A 15,285-nucleotide genomic window follows, 5' to 3' on the forward strand; every position below is an offset into this window, starting at 1 on the left:
AATAAAAAGTTTGTTCGTTTTATTTGTGAAATATCTTGAAAACATTTTTGTTAAGTGCAGGCCAGGAACTGCAGATAATAAAGTTATTAGAGAAAAAGATAATGATTGATAACATCTACCCTTATTAACAAATCTTCCAAACAAACAGTCACAAATTTGTTGTTGCCATATACAACTGTGTTATTGACGTATCTTTTTACTGTTTCAAAAAAAACTTTAGTAGGTGTACCATGGCATCTGAAACTGTTGGGGGAAGTTTTTTAAGGAACTAATGTTTGTCAAATTTTAGCGATGTCCAATGTCACCACCAATAATGCACCAAGTGGTACTAAGAGTCAACCAAAACCAGCTACCCTTTTAGCTGGAACCAATTTATTGTTGGTGCTGATCTATGGCTTGATTGTAAGTATACTTAGTATTTATTTTAAAATGTATACATGAAATGTTTATACCAACAATACATATTGCAAAAAAATGAATACTTTTTTGTTTCAAATCCATAGTTTTATAGCAAAACAGACTTTACCACAAGCAACACTGGGTAAAAGCACAAATTACAACTAAATGATGATACAAATCAGTTTGGCCGTTTGAAATCATGTTCTGCATTTTGCTTCATATTATTGTTTCTTATATTTCAGTTTGTATTGATGATTGTGATTTTTGTGAAGCGGGCCATTTTGAGAGTAACATTTCTTTCACAGCAGAAAGCAACACCTGGAAATGGATCATCAAAGGTATCATTTTCATCATATATATATTTATATATATATACACTTTCACACACATATATATATATGTATAGAAATATATATGTGTATATATTAGTGATGGGACGATACCAGGTTTTGAAGCGAGTACCGATACCGAGTACGAGTACCACATGTATATACCTTCGATACCGAGTACGATTACCGAGTACTTAAGTACAGTGTTGTACTTAGTTGTATATCACTGACTAATTTATCTGTCATGGCCGGGGTACAGGCGTGCACACACACATGCAGAAAAATGTAATCTCCATACGATAGTGAAAAAAAAATATACGTAACCTGGCGGAACTTTTTTCCAATTTTATGCTGTCTGAAGCAAATATTGGCATAAAGTTGCCCGTATTCTTATGGTGTAAATGGACCTTCGGTACTCGCACGTTGGTATCGAAAACTGAGACAAAAAATTTCGATACCGAGTACGAGTATCGATACCACTGAAATCGTTCGATACCATCGATACCGAGTACCGAGTACCGGGTACCCGTCCCATCACTAGTATATATATACCCTAAATCTAAATTCTTGACGGTCAAGTTGCACATTTAAGTCATTACTGCAATATATATTTTGTCTACACTTGGTATAAGTATGGGTGCCCTCCCCTGAAGTTTTTTCGGGTATCCTTCCCTGAACTGCATGTGCAAGGACCCATGAGTTTCTGCCTGAAACAAACTAAGGTCTTAAAAAATGCTGGCTAATGTAAGACTCTAACATAAGTATAGGGAATATATCAACATTTCAAAATAGGTGTATTTTCAATGGCAAAACATTAGTGATGGGACGATACCAGGTTTTGAAGCGAGTACCGAGTACGAGTACCACATGTATATACCTTCGATACCGAGTACTTAAGTGTAGTGTTGTACTTAGTTGTATATCACTGGCTAATTTATCTGCCATGGTCAGGGTCATAGGTGTAGAGTTTTAAAAAAATACCGGGGGTGCGACTTTCGATCACCGACGCCGATACCTATATCATGTGCAGTATCTGTACCCGTATGGGACTAAACACTGATACCTTCGGGCTTTAGCCTATCCCTATATAGTTTTTATCACCTTGTTTTGCAAATAGTCACTGGGCTTGGCAATCAACTTATTAACTATTTTTATATTTGTTTTGTTTTTTGCAAACGTTAGTCTATATGTCATGTTTGTGTTGCATTAAAATGCCCGCTTATTGCGAAACACCGACGTCTGTTCGATCAATGGCATGAGTTCAACCGCATTTGTTTAGTTGGAAACCCGTTTTAAAACCGACGTGACTTGAACAAAGATGCGATTTTGGCGTTATACAAAGCTCAAGGGTGGTATCGAAAACTGTGACAAAATATTTCGATACCAAGTACGAGTATCGATACCACTGAAATCGTTCGATACCATCGATACCGAGTACCGGGTACTCGTCCCATCACTACAAAACATGTTAAACCACCCTTCCAGTAATATATATATATAAATATATATCAGCATATATTAAAATATTTAGATGTTAAAACTGAATGACTGATTGTAGCTTGTTTATATGGATAGACACTTAGGTTGTCAGGTTTTCAAATGTAGATTAAAGTTTGGTTACATGTAATTGAGTGGACCACTCACACCACATACCAATAAAGCAACATATTTGTTTACATACAAACTATTTTCAGAAAACAAAGGCCATTATTAACCAGAGACTGGATGAGGCTATCCACTTTGCATATGAGCCACAATTGGTACCTGAAGATAGCCAAATTGATGATGCACCAAACTTCATATACCGCATGCAAGCAGTCGATGCATTTAACCACATTGGTAAGAGTGACACATATAATCAATGTTTTTGACTACCAAGCTTACATATTATATCATAAAACCTGGAGTAATTTGGAGTATTCATTACTAATGTCACATAGGTGTGCTTCATTGCAATGATAGCTTATAGATGAAAACTAACCTGTACTATGTGGTACTTCCTGTGTATCAGCTTGTCAACAGTGTATTTGCTTGAAGTTTCCTTGCTCTATGTGGCATTTGTTTATTGATGATTTGGTACTTTGTTTGCACACATGATATGCATATGTACGTATTGCATCGCTGTAAATCATTTTTACATGTACCAAAAATATGCTTTTAAGCAATATAGATTTACTGTACATAACAAACTACTGTATATACCAAGTTTTATTTTTTCTGGTTGCTGTGGTTTAAACTTTTTTTGTCTTTACCACCTCTTTTCCAATCCCTTTTAATTTAACATTTCATGGATTTGGATAAAACTTTTACAGTTGGTAGATATAGTCTACTTGATATGCCACCTGTTTCATATGGTTCAGTAGCTTCAGTTCCTGCCCAACCAGTCCCATAAAAGTAAAATATTTCAAACTTGCATGTTATTTCTTAGACAAAGCTCTTGCAGAAGCAAATGATGAACTGCAAAGACCGTTGGGCAAAAGCATTCGGCAACATCTTCTAGATGCAAAGTCCCACAGTAGTGGTTGTTTGAAATCAATTCGAACCAATCAATTGCACTTGTTTTCTGACATGTATACTCATGCACGGAGCAGTCCAGAGGTTAGTGTTTAACTTCAAACATAAAGTTTTTGTTACAGCTGTGTTTCTACTTTGTTTTTAGACATTTGGTGAAGCGGAGTACAGAAGATATATGGATTTAAGCACTGATATTATTAATACGTAAGTAAATGAGTCACAATGTTAGTCAAGGGGTTGTTGCATACAAATATTAGTAAACATCTTTAAGGTACCTGTAAGTCATAGTGGCCATCATACAAGTGTTGGTAGTAACAGTGTATTTTGGTTTGCAGGTTAAGACATAGAACAAACCGTAAGAAATTAAAAGAACGGCGTTTGTTGCGACAAAATGCTGCCTCAGTGTCCGAAACAAACCAAAGTGCTTCAACTTCATATGAGACAACTCAATTAATTGAAATGCCAACTGTCTCACTTAAAGACACTAATAGCACACCTCATGTGCCATCCCCTGTCTCCATTGAAGGCGAAAAATCAGACTCCCATCCTTTACTAAATGAGACAAGAACGTAGCGAAAATTTGGTCCTATTTTCTCATGTTGCTGATTTTACACATATGGTTTACTTTTATCTGTTTTCGCTTCTGTGAAATGTGTTGGAATATCTAAGTGCTGATACGGACATTATTCATTCTTGACCACTAAAAAACAAAGCAGACATAAATATGAAAGGATGTTTTTTGGGTGAAATTTATCCAACTATTACATTTTATCCATTCATTTTGGACTACATAATATTTGTATGCTTTAACTTTATGTAAGACTTACCGAATCAGCATTTGTTTTGTTACTAATTCTCTATATCACAAGAAACTCCATTGAGTGCTTTTTTGTGTATTGCATGTTGTCACTGTGAAAGAATAATTGCAATTAAGTTCGAGCGCAATAAAATGACCTTCTTTCTTCTTTTTTGTTGTTTTCAAACTAAAACATACCACTAACCACATGGAAATGTGCATTTTTTATAGTGACGTACTGAATATTCGGCCATTTTTACAAACATTCGGTTTCGACCGAATCGCAACAAATTATTCGGCCGTAACCGAATCTTTTACCAACACCAATTCAAAGCCTAAAACGTGCCTTTTCTACTTAACAATATACCAACCTTTCAAACTACGCTATAACCAAAGCCTCGATCGTCTACCATTGTGCTTTTTAAAACATTAGCGTTTTTCCCACTCTAGACAAAAGTCAGTAACTGAATGGTAGGTTGGCAACTATGACCTAGGCAACCTTAAAAACTACAGAATGATAACGAAAGGTCAATTCGCTATTTCTCTAGTTTTTATGCTCAAACTGGCTACTGTTGATTTTTTTTGGAGTTGTTATCAGTCAAGATTTCTAGAAAAGCTTTATTACAGTGTGTGTAAAAAGGATTTTTCGCGACAATCGGAAGAAAAATGTGCAATCATTGTTTTAAAATATTTTGTGCTGATAAGGCTATTCTCAATAGAGAGATTCAACCATAGTCTTTACATATATTAAAAGACTGAAATTTTATTTGGACACAGAAAATGGCCTACACTCCATATCAGTCATTTATTTCGTAAAAGATGCAAAACCTAGACCAACTGTGTGCAGGTTTCGTAGCAAACAATCTAATTTTTAACGATGACGTCGTTTAACATATCGTTGTGATTTTTATTTTTAACCCCAACCATGGTAGAGCTACTAACACCATGACGCAAATGACAACCAAAGTGGATTTGGTTATATCTCCAAAAATGCTCACGGTTAGGGCTATTAGGGTCAGGGTAAGGTATTAGCACTTAAAATTCAATAAAACTAACCCAAAAAATTAGTTACTAATGTAAAAATTAAAAAAACTGATTTCCCAACCCAACCCATTTATAGCCGCTAAATAAAAAATTCAGCTCTTTACGCCCCCTAATCGACTTTGGTTGTCATTTGCGTTATGGTGTTAGTAGCTCTACCACCAACCATATGTGACGTCACAGTTGACATTCCATTTTAAAACCGGTTGTTTTGTGCGGCAGTGGCGCAATCAGTTTGGCGGTGTAGTCACACAACACACGCCGTATATACTTGTAAGCTGTTGCTATTGCCTTGCGATATGCAGGCAATGATTAAGAGTGTACTAACTGCTTAATCCATTGGAAAAAATATCTGGTGACTGCGAAATGCCACACTATTGTTGACGACATGCTGGTTTAGGACTGTCTTTTCAAATTTCTGGTAAGTCAACCATAGATTTGTGCCGTTACTATTCTATACTGTGTGGTTTCATGTGGTTTATGTACAAGTTGAATTTGTGAGAATTCACTTCAGCTTTCGTTTTTTTCCATAAAAAGAGGTTGACGAGACAAACTAAACTAGCCCACTAAACCTGGTTGTCATCTAAAACCAGTGGTGGGATTCAACCTGTTCGCACCGGTTCTATAGAACCGTCTTACGAATTTTTTTGAGATCAGCGAACCGGTTAGCATTACTGGTTACTGTCAATGTAACAGAGCCGGCTGAAAAAATATGACTTTGGTGATAGAATCAGAAGATAGAGAAATTGAATCCCACCACTGCGTAGGGGGTTAGTGGGTTAGAAAGGGACTAAGCGTGCGTACAGTTTTAGATGTTACCGCTGGACATATAGTAAGCAGGTGAATGCTTAACGGTACATAGCGTGATTTCGGATTACATTCTTTTACTGGGTATGTGTCATCAACCAAATGTTGCATAAAGATTCGTCGTTCATATTTCTTTCAGCGACCTTCAGTGTTTGCAAAGTCAAGGCCCGCTTTGAACAAGCAATTAATAAACTACACACAGAGGGCAAAATTCGTTTTCCGGCCTCTGTTTCGAATGTCGAAACCCCAGTTTTTGCCCGGAAAACGAGGCCCCACTATGCATACTCTTTGGCTATATATATACCTACAGGAAAAGTTTTAATTTTGTAAAATTTGGAAAATGACTGTACAACGTCAATGACACTCAAAGTGGTTTTTGAGTCACCGATAGTGTTTTTTTCTCAAATTTAAAAAAGTGTCGTTTTGTCGTTTTTTGAGTGTACAAACTGGTAACATTAAAATATAAAAAACCCATCACATTGGAGACCATGTGTAGATTAAAGTCTGTAGATTAACGTTGGTTCCTAGAAAGACGTTTCTTCGGGTTGTAAAAATTCTGCAATAAAAATCGTCGTACGTGACACATAAGCTTATAAAAGTCTAACCAAGTAGTTCAACGTCGTAATTACCGTCTTGAGCCCATAAACTTGTTTGCGAAACTCTCAAGGTCACATTGTAAGCACGGAATCAACTGTTCGCTGTAACTTTCCGTAACCGCAAACATGGCAACTCTTCAAAATAGTTGCAAACATGTTAAATTGTTACAGAAGCTATAAGTTAGCTGTTTGTACCTTGAAACAATTCACTTTATCACGTAGTAGTATGTATTGCGTTTTTACCAATCTGCAGAACAAATTTACAAATAGGTGCCACTTCATGCTTTAATTTCACTTAATACTTAACTATTAACTACTACCATACTAAACAAGTGTTGTAAGAGTAGAATCACTTCTCTCATTTAAAAACGTGCTTGTCAAGTGACTTTTTGTTTCAATGTGCGCGGCAATCTGTACAATATTTTTAAGGCAGGGGTCGGTTTTTTAAACTGAAATTTTATCGCGGACCGGGCTTTAGAAATCTACAAATATTTAGCTATGAAAACGCCTAATTAGTTTATCATCCCCGGGATATATGGGCAAAAGTATTTAACCTGAAAAATTATATACGGCCCGGTAACGAACTCGCCCGGCGGTTGCCAACCAACGTTTACTGTGTTCCAACGCATTCCATATTAAAGTGTACAGATGTTTATAAGGTTACCGATTTTGTTCGCACGCGAGGTTTAGGGTTTAATTGCTGACCCTGTTTGCCTAATACCAGGTCGTTTGGTAACTGACTGCTTTGTTGTTCGAGTAGTTTCACTTTTTTGTTTGTTGTCAAATTTTACTGGTTAAGGGAACAATGCCACTCAAGTTTATTGCTCAAGGAAACACAAGTCGCCCGGACAGGATTCAATCCCCCAAACTGGCAAACTCAAGGCGGTGGCACTAACCTTTCGATCACCTTGCAGACCTAAAAAAAAACCTTGATCGGGATTCGTCCCCGGGAGCGTCCTGGGTCAGACCCGTGAAAAAATTGTAAATATCGAGTGCATGTTGATATATGTACATCATTCTGTATCTTACTGTATGTAATGAAACAATTTTAGTGATAAATAGGAGTGGTGATACTTTGCACCAGGTTTGAAATGGAGTCAAGTTGGGGAACCCTTTGCTACAATTCAAGAGAGTATTCAATTACTGTCACTGCAACACGTAAAGCAAAACATTAATTAAAAGTCAAAAATTCAAAAGTGTACATCAAACAAGAGTAGCAGAAAACCGTTAGCTACCCACCACATATTATATAAGTTGTTAGACCAATCGACATAAAGAGCAGACACTAATAAATGCAAGCCTTGCACCACAATCGATTTGCACACATTCCATAGACCATACCGTACGTACATAAAATTTGACATTGTAAGTTAACAGTTTTATTTTCCTTCTATTAATATTTCTTCAATAAAAACGGGAAATATTTCTTTACAGATAGCGTACTTTCATTTTAGGTATAATTATGACGGTAATACGTCTATCAATTACTTTTTAACAGGTTTTAGGTCGTGTGTGCTGCCGGTAAATTCGGTTAAAAGCCCGAAATGTCCGGAGAAAGAACTCCACGGGCTGGTCCAAGCGGCTATCGCATTGCGCGAGTTGATAACTATGAGGTAATTTTAAGTGTGCCATACCAACGTAATTTCTTATCTTTATTTTTAAACATTGTGCATGCAAATGGTATCATCTAATTTGCAGTTGCTGCATTTTGTAGTTTTATGCTAAAAAAAAGTCTGTATTTCCTACTACTGAATATAAATTAATGTCACTGCGGTTTGGGTATTACTATAAGATGGACAACCAGACGTAAACCGCAAAATCATAGTGCGTAGAACAATTTACTGCACTTTTCAGAGACAGTTTGAGAAATTAGCTAATAAATCCTGAAATAGCTGAATTAGTCCAGAGTTGTAAGTCGGGTTCGGGCTTGGATTTCTTAAAAATACGGGCTTCACTCGGGCCTTTACACTCTGTGTCAGTATTTTTATTAAAATAAATTTAAGTATATCCAGTTGCTGGACCTGACCTAATGTCAAACAGCCTTAAAACGCATTGTTTAAGACCAATCGTCTATTGTGTTTGTTGTCTTGGTCTTTCCTGAGACTTCAATGTATACCCAATCAAACTTTCGGGTCTAAACGGGCTTAGACAGTGGTTACCTCGACACAAAGCAAACATAATTTTATTAACGATGTTTCTGTCAACCAAGTTTCTCGCCAAATTAAACATAACAAAACGTTTGTTATTATTTTTTTGAACAAACCAATTACATGACTTGTTTAATTGATTTCAAGAATCTGCGTATTGGCGACGTTCATGAGCATCATTACCGTTATGGCCAACGACCTACCAATGTTCAAGTTGGCAGTTCATTGCCTTCGCCACCCACTTATCAATCAGGTAAAAAATGTTCACAAAACATGCGAAACGATTTGCAGCTGTTTCTCGAAACCTTTAACTGTGGGCACACTGACTAAATACTAAAATACATTAGTTACAGTACACAATACACACAGTAATTCAGTTAACCTCAGTTAATCCGGACCCGATTTGACAAAAAAAAATCGATGTCGTTTCTTACGTTGTCAAGACGACAGTGCTGGTTGGGTACAGATCAGTTTAGATGGGACCCAATAATAATAAGAGTACATTTAAAAAAAAACTATTGATACATTACAACATACATTAATGGTGAGTACCTAAAAAGCATCAGGTGACAATTTTGATTGCGTCTTCCGGTAATGCCCTCAGCTAACCGAGTCAGGGTTCTTCAACGGCGGCGATTTTGCCCCCTGGGCGCGATGGTGACACTTTTTGGAGCTTGGCTGCGATTTCAACATTACTGATTGTATAAGTATATGCAAGAACTGTGAGAGTAATTTTACTTACATGCAGATTTTATTAATCTTGCAAAAAAATACGAAATACCAGGGACAAGGGGCGCATCAGCGATATCGAAAGGGCACCTGTTCTCCGGTTTAGGACCGAAGCGTTTAATTGGGAAAACACAGTACAAACCATTTGCATATCAATATACTAAATATAGAATGCTATCTTACCCGAAAGATGAGCTCTGCAAATAACTAAACTGAGTTTTATTTGGTACTCAGAAAAAATCTTAAAAAAAGCTGCGGATGCAATCCAAAAATGTCAGTCGGAAAAACTTAAATCAGACATGGCTATTCAGTCAGAGCTTCCTGAAGTTTATCAGAACTTGGCTAAAAGCGACATCTTTGAAACAAAGGAACTACCGAAAGAGGAGCCTTTCTATCCCTATTCATCTGCACAGGAAAGAAATGTTGAAAAGTGTGATACCAAAAAAATCCACTTTGGTAAATTACTATCCACCATGATGGGTATTGGGTTTTTAGCACTAATTGGTCCCCCAGGGTGTGGAAAAACCACTTTGGCCAAGAGATTATCCACATTTTCCAAATTCTTTGTGATTTTTCTGAGATTTATGGACTTGGGTTATGATATGGTTCTCACTCCTCAGCAGCTTCTCATTGATTTTCCGTTCAAAGATGTAGACCAAGCAACTCGAGACAATGCATTTGCATGGATGTTGAAAAATCAAGAGAAATGTGTTTTTGTTTTTGATGGTTATGACCAATCACCCTGGTCTTTGGGCAATCAAACTCGCGCAATTGTGTCATATGATTCCAGGATACCGACTCAGCAGATTGTAGCAAATCTTTGCTGCAAAAACTTCTTTGAGAAGTCTCTGCTAATTTTTACTTCACGGCCACATGCGATTCTTTCCATTCCTCGCATCTTGCATCCAAAACTCACAGTTGCTGTTGGCGATCTTCCAAAAGATGGCATGAAAGAGCTGTTTTTTACATATGCCGGTGACAAAGCAAATAATTTGTGGAAAACATTAAACACCCATTCGCCGCAGTTAATTCAACTCTGTCATAGCCCAATGTTGTTACAGTTCGTTGTTTACGCTGGCTTGCATGGGAGCGTAAATCAATTTAACACAACCACAAAAGTGTTTCAAATAGTTTTGCTTCAGTTAGAAACCTCTGTTCACAAACGAGGTTCAATATTTGGCGACCTTGTGCAACCACTTGGTAAAATGGCTTTCATTGGAATGGTTTACCAAACGGTTGTGTTTACAATCGCCGACCTAGAACAAGTCGGCTTAAGGGACGTAAATGTTCAGGATTTTGTCATAAAGGTTGCTTTATGCCCAACGCTTTTTGAGGGTGACAGGGCCTCCTTCCACTTTACGCATCAAGCTTTACAGGAGATTTTTGCAGCATTGTACATCTGCAAGGCAATGCCCATTTCAGAGTTTAACAGCATCATCTACAAGGTTGTCTATGAAAGCCACTGGTCCATGGTCCGACGCTTTGTGTGTGGGATTTTGCTCGGAGATGACCACCAAGTAGGTCAGTATAAACATAACATCATAAGAAACTTGAAATATGTTTTTTGTGTGTGCATGGCAAGAATATTCTTACTCACTTTTCTAGGTTTTCCGCCCTTAGCGTTTTGGAACTTATACGTACAAAGGCTCTAAATCTGCAGTTCTTTAATCGGGGACCACGGGATAGGATCACTAGAAACATGCGCCAAAAGAGATTTTTATATTTTGGCGTAAACCCTTTTCTTTCCTAACGCACAAATTAAGTGTTGCAAATCTGTTTTAAATTTAAACTTATCACGAAGAGATGAGCATTCGAATTCTTGATTTAATCGACTATTATACCCATTCGATTTCATCGTTTCTTATATACTTCATTTGACTTGAGCCTGAATTAATTACTATTCTACTAATAACCTTCAACGATTTTGGGACTAAAGCTGATTGCTGCTACCTATTTTTGTGATTCGACATTTCACTTAATTTCCTTACCACAACGTATCGTTTAACAATGTCCGTCCGTGAGCACCGCCTGTGTTGAGGTACGCCTTTTCAATGTCCGAAAATTGATAGCGTTCGTCTGTTTATCGAAATTTTACAAAAAAACAAACAGTCCCAAGGGGTTACTTAAGTGGAGGCCACGGGTCGAGATGGTTATGTAAAAGGGGACACGCTTTCTGAAAGGTTGGGAACCACTGCTCTAAATCATTGTTGTTTTTCAGGCAAGTCTGGAATCTTGCGCGACCATCTCATTGAGTTCATGAAAAACAACCTACTGAAATATCAATTGATGGGTAGGAGTGTGTTCTTTTCATTTCTTTCTTACTTCATTGAACATGTTCGGATGTTCGATGAATCAGTACATTTCTCACTAAAAAACTATTTCCTTGGATACACTTTTTCCTACTGCGACATTCTTTTTGGTGCGTTGTTTACATTTTACCCTATTTTTTGTAAGACCTGCTGATTGACATACAAGAATGCTCTGATGATGAAAAAGACTTCTTCGTAAAGTTTCTCCCTGTGGAGTTCAATTTCAGCTACACCATCATCACATCGAGTACAGCTCACGCCTTGGCTCAAATCCTCCCGAGATTTAACCGACCTCTTGTAAAGCTAAATCTTGAAGATTGCAACATTAGCTTTGACTCGCTGAAGTTGATCTGTGAAGGCATCTCGAAACTAAAACACAAGGCTTGTCGTGAATTTTATCTTTTGTTCACAAACATTACTGCCATAGAACTTGTGTACATAGAAAACACCATGTCGACGTTTCAAAAATCACTGTTGTCATCATCAGTGCAGTTGTATTTTTTACAAGTTCTCTGGCAGTTATGTGTTTTATTAAATTACTTTTTAAGTCCGTGTATATTGTTTCTAAGTATATTTTTTGTTTTATAACACTTTTTCAAATTCATTTTTTTAACCTTGTGTTTCGCTAGATCAACATATTAAGTTTAGATCATATATGATACTGTATTAGTTTTGCATGATTGTAGTTTTAAGTTTGCACTTGCTTTTATATCTTGCACAGATGGGAACCCTTGATCTAAGTTTGAACAAGTTCGGAAATGATGGAGTCGTACTTATTTCTGGCTGTGTACAAAAAGTAAGGAGATTAAGACTTGAAAGCTGCTCTTTTTCCGCAACTGGTTTGGAAGTTTTGTGCAAAGAAATACAAAACCTGGAAATCCCGGTAAAACTTTTGGATTTTTCGAAAAATCTAAATAATCGCAGGAGATAATAACCACTACTTTTACTATAGTTCATTAGTATATTACAATAACTAATCATCAAATCTTGCACAGATGGAATTTCTTGACCTGAGTGGCAACATGCTCGGAGATAGTGGGGTAGCATTTATTTCCGGTTGTATAGACAAAGTGTGGGAGCTAAGACTAGAACATTGCAGGATTTCTGATGTTGGGGAGCAGTATTTGCGCAGGGAACTTGAAGAACTTGGGCTTCCGGTAATATCCTTGACAATGAATGACTTTTGTATCAACATTTTGAACAATGACTTTTATGAGTTAACCTGTTTTTCCGGCAATTTTTGGCTGTTTGTTTTTCAGCTTATAACTATTTTTGGATTGTGGTGAATCCGACAGAAGCGATGGGGAAATTTTCTGGTTGAAAGATTCTGGTTAAAAACTTTTGTCTCAAAATGATTTCTTTAAACTTAAAGTGATGTGTACAGGTTTAACTTTTCTCTTTATCGTGTGGTTTAGAATATTTGTGATTGGTTGAGTGCCATTACCCGCATAAAAAATGTTCTTTTGTCGCGAATAGCCTTGTAAAAATGCCCAGATAACCAATATCAGTGATGCATATATGCATAGGCGCCGAGTTTAACAAAAATGCAAGGTGGCGGACATAAAATATGACGTCACTAATGCGAGCAACTACAAGAACTCAAATTCAAAGCCAAACAAACTTTCCATAGAATGCAACGTTCGTCACAATCGATGTATTAAATAATGTTAAGTTGGCATTTTCAACACGTTGCTGTAACGTTTATCATTGGCTTAGCAATTTTAAGAAAATGTTTTGTCACGGTTAACCATTTATTACAACACATTTACACACAACAATGGTTCACTGGCAAACAATTGTTCGTTTGACGTCATAAACAATTAGGCACTAACAAAAATTGTTTGCAGTTTGGAGGCACGCTTTGTTGCTGTATCGCTAGCACGTTTGTTGAAAGCAAAATTGTCCTAAATTTTTTTCCGATTTGACGATATTTCAGACGTTACAGCAACAAACTAACCAAAATATCCACGGTGGCCGCCACCGTGCTTTAAAAACCCAAGGTGGCGGCGCCACCCCGCCACCGCATACTCGGCGTCTATGCATATATGTATTGGCGTACCGAGAGTGGTCAATAGGGCCGTGTCCTACAAAAATATTTTTAACTGTGTATTTTAGGTAACATAAACATTTTGAACCAACTAGTCGATTAGCTATCGCTGTATTTGCCCCTATCATTCTGTATCCGCCACTGGCATTTATATGTATTTTAGTCCTTGGCAGGAGATATAGGCTAATACAGTGGTTCTCAAAGTTTTTTTCATATCCCTCCCAAACTTCGCCAATTCCTCCAACAAAAATCACAAAAGGCACCAGTCACTGCATCTAACAACATTATTTCCTTGTGTATTGCAAACATTTCCAGTTGCACAGTTTTTTTTGTGTTCAACCTGTGGTTCTCAAACTTTTTCATTATTTTTTCAAAACGGTCCCTTTGCCATTGTGTCGACGACTCGCGGCCCTTAAGCCTGAATGTGTATTTCGGAAAAACGAAAGTTGATTGTAGGATTTTTAAAATTGCGCATAATAATCATCTAGTTAATGCAAAATTTAGCTAGTAAATGCAAAATTGCGGTTAATTAATAATGATCCAAAGACAGCATGTGACATCACAGACAAACAAAAGGCGTTATGATTGTGCGCGAACAATTGCACTATAGTTGTCATTCAATAAAGGCTATTTTTTAGCAATGGAGACAGTCGATTTTCAATACTAATTTGATTTAAACTTACTCAGTGGCTCAAATTGACGCTAAAAAAGATTATAGAATTACTTTAACCGCTTCGCGGTCCCCCCAAAATTGCCTCGCGGACCCCTAATGGACCACGGACCCCAGTTTGAGAACCGCTGATCCAAAAGCATCCACAGATTTTCCTCCCAAATTCCCCTCTGTCACAAGTGTCTATAGATATACCCAGGAATTAAAAAATCCCCGCTAAGTGAGCAAAGTGGCCCACGTTTGAGAACCACTGGGCTAATACATACAAGAACGACACATTTGTTTATAGCTATTATTGTCTTTTGTTGGCATTTTATGCATTTTGTAGGGAGAATTAAGTTAAAATTTAAAATTTATAGCGCAATGTACCAAAGAAAATATTGTCCAATGTCGTCTTATTTTAACCGTCTTGTAATATACAAGTTGTCTTAAAGATGTCTATATTGTTGATAACTGTATTGTCGGTGCCAGCATTAAATCAAATTATGATTTTTTTTGTATTTTCAATTCTCAGTCATGACTGAATTATTGTATCATAGGCATTTTATGTGGCTTTATCTTAGTAACCTTGGAGTATTGCAGCATAAGTAAGTGGTTTTCTGAGAGTTTTGATAGCACCGTAGCCAAATACAGCCTCACTCGACAACGCTATACAGCAAAATGAACCAATCATTATAACATACAGACAACAGCCTTCCAATTTTCTATTACGCACACGGCGATTGTAACACGTTAGCACGGGAAATGATAGGAGGTTAATCATACGAAACTGAAATTGGAAAGTAACAGTTAGCGTTTAAGGATGATAACTATTCATACAAAAATAAAAAATACATATTTGTTGTTTGAGGCTTGGGTCGCAATATGTTCATAAAGCTCAGATTTGGGTCGCGGTCAAAAA

General features: G+C 37.0%; 3 protein-coding genes across 3 annotated transcripts; all 3 read left to right on the top strand.

Annotated features, from left to right (window-relative positions):
• The first annotated feature begins 110 nt into the window (after nucleotides 1-110).
• Nucleotides 111-4,206, top strand: LOC145232209 (lipid transport auxiliary protein 1-like). The gene is made up of 6 exons (XM_080096752.1): nucleotides 111-402; nucleotides 642-737; nucleotides 2,423-2,567; nucleotides 3,157-3,326; nucleotides 3,388-3,446; nucleotides 3,578-4,206. The coding sequence occupies exons 1-6, from the start codon at nucleotides 292-294 to the stop codon at nucleotides 3,813-3,815; spliced, it is 819 nt and encodes a 272-aa protein (XP_079952878.1). The 5' UTR covers nucleotides 111-291; the 3' UTR covers nucleotides 3,816-4,206.
• A 1,108-nt stretch (nucleotides 4,207-5,314) lies between these two features.
• LOC145234465 (protein NLRC5-like) lies at nucleotides 5,315-12,255 on the top strand. Its single transcript, XM_080099195.1, has 6 exons — nucleotides 5,315-5,500; nucleotides 7,981-8,095; nucleotides 8,777-8,882; nucleotides 9,593-10,879; nucleotides 11,577-11,648; nucleotides 11,813-12,255. Exons 2-6 carry the CDS (start codon nucleotides 8,027-8,029, stop codon nucleotides 12,253-12,255), a joined length of 1,977 nt encoding a protein of 658 aa, XP_079955321.1. The 5' UTR covers nucleotides 5,315-5,500; nucleotides 7,981-8,026.
• An 89-nt stretch (nucleotides 12,256-12,344) lies between these two features.
• On the top strand, nucleotides 12,345-14,877 carry LOC145234788 (uncharacterized). Its single transcript, XM_080099524.1, has 3 exons — nucleotides 12,345-12,550; nucleotides 12,663-12,824; nucleotides 12,927-14,877. Exons 1-3 carry the CDS (start codon nucleotides 12,389-12,391, stop codon nucleotides 12,951-12,953), a joined length of 351 nt encoding a protein of 116 aa, XP_079955650.1. The 5' UTR covers nucleotides 12,345-12,388; the 3' UTR covers nucleotides 12,954-14,877.
• Nucleotides 14,878-15,285: the final 408 nt, after the last annotated feature.

This window comes from Phallusia mammillata, chromosome 6 (assembly GCF_965637545.1).
Source record: "Phallusia mammillata chromosome 6, kaPhaMamm4.hap1.1, whole genome shotgun sequence".
In the NCBI taxonomy this organism is placed as follows: Eukaryota; Metazoa; Chordata; class Ascidiacea; order Phlebobranchia; family Ascidiidae; genus Phallusia; species Phallusia mammillata.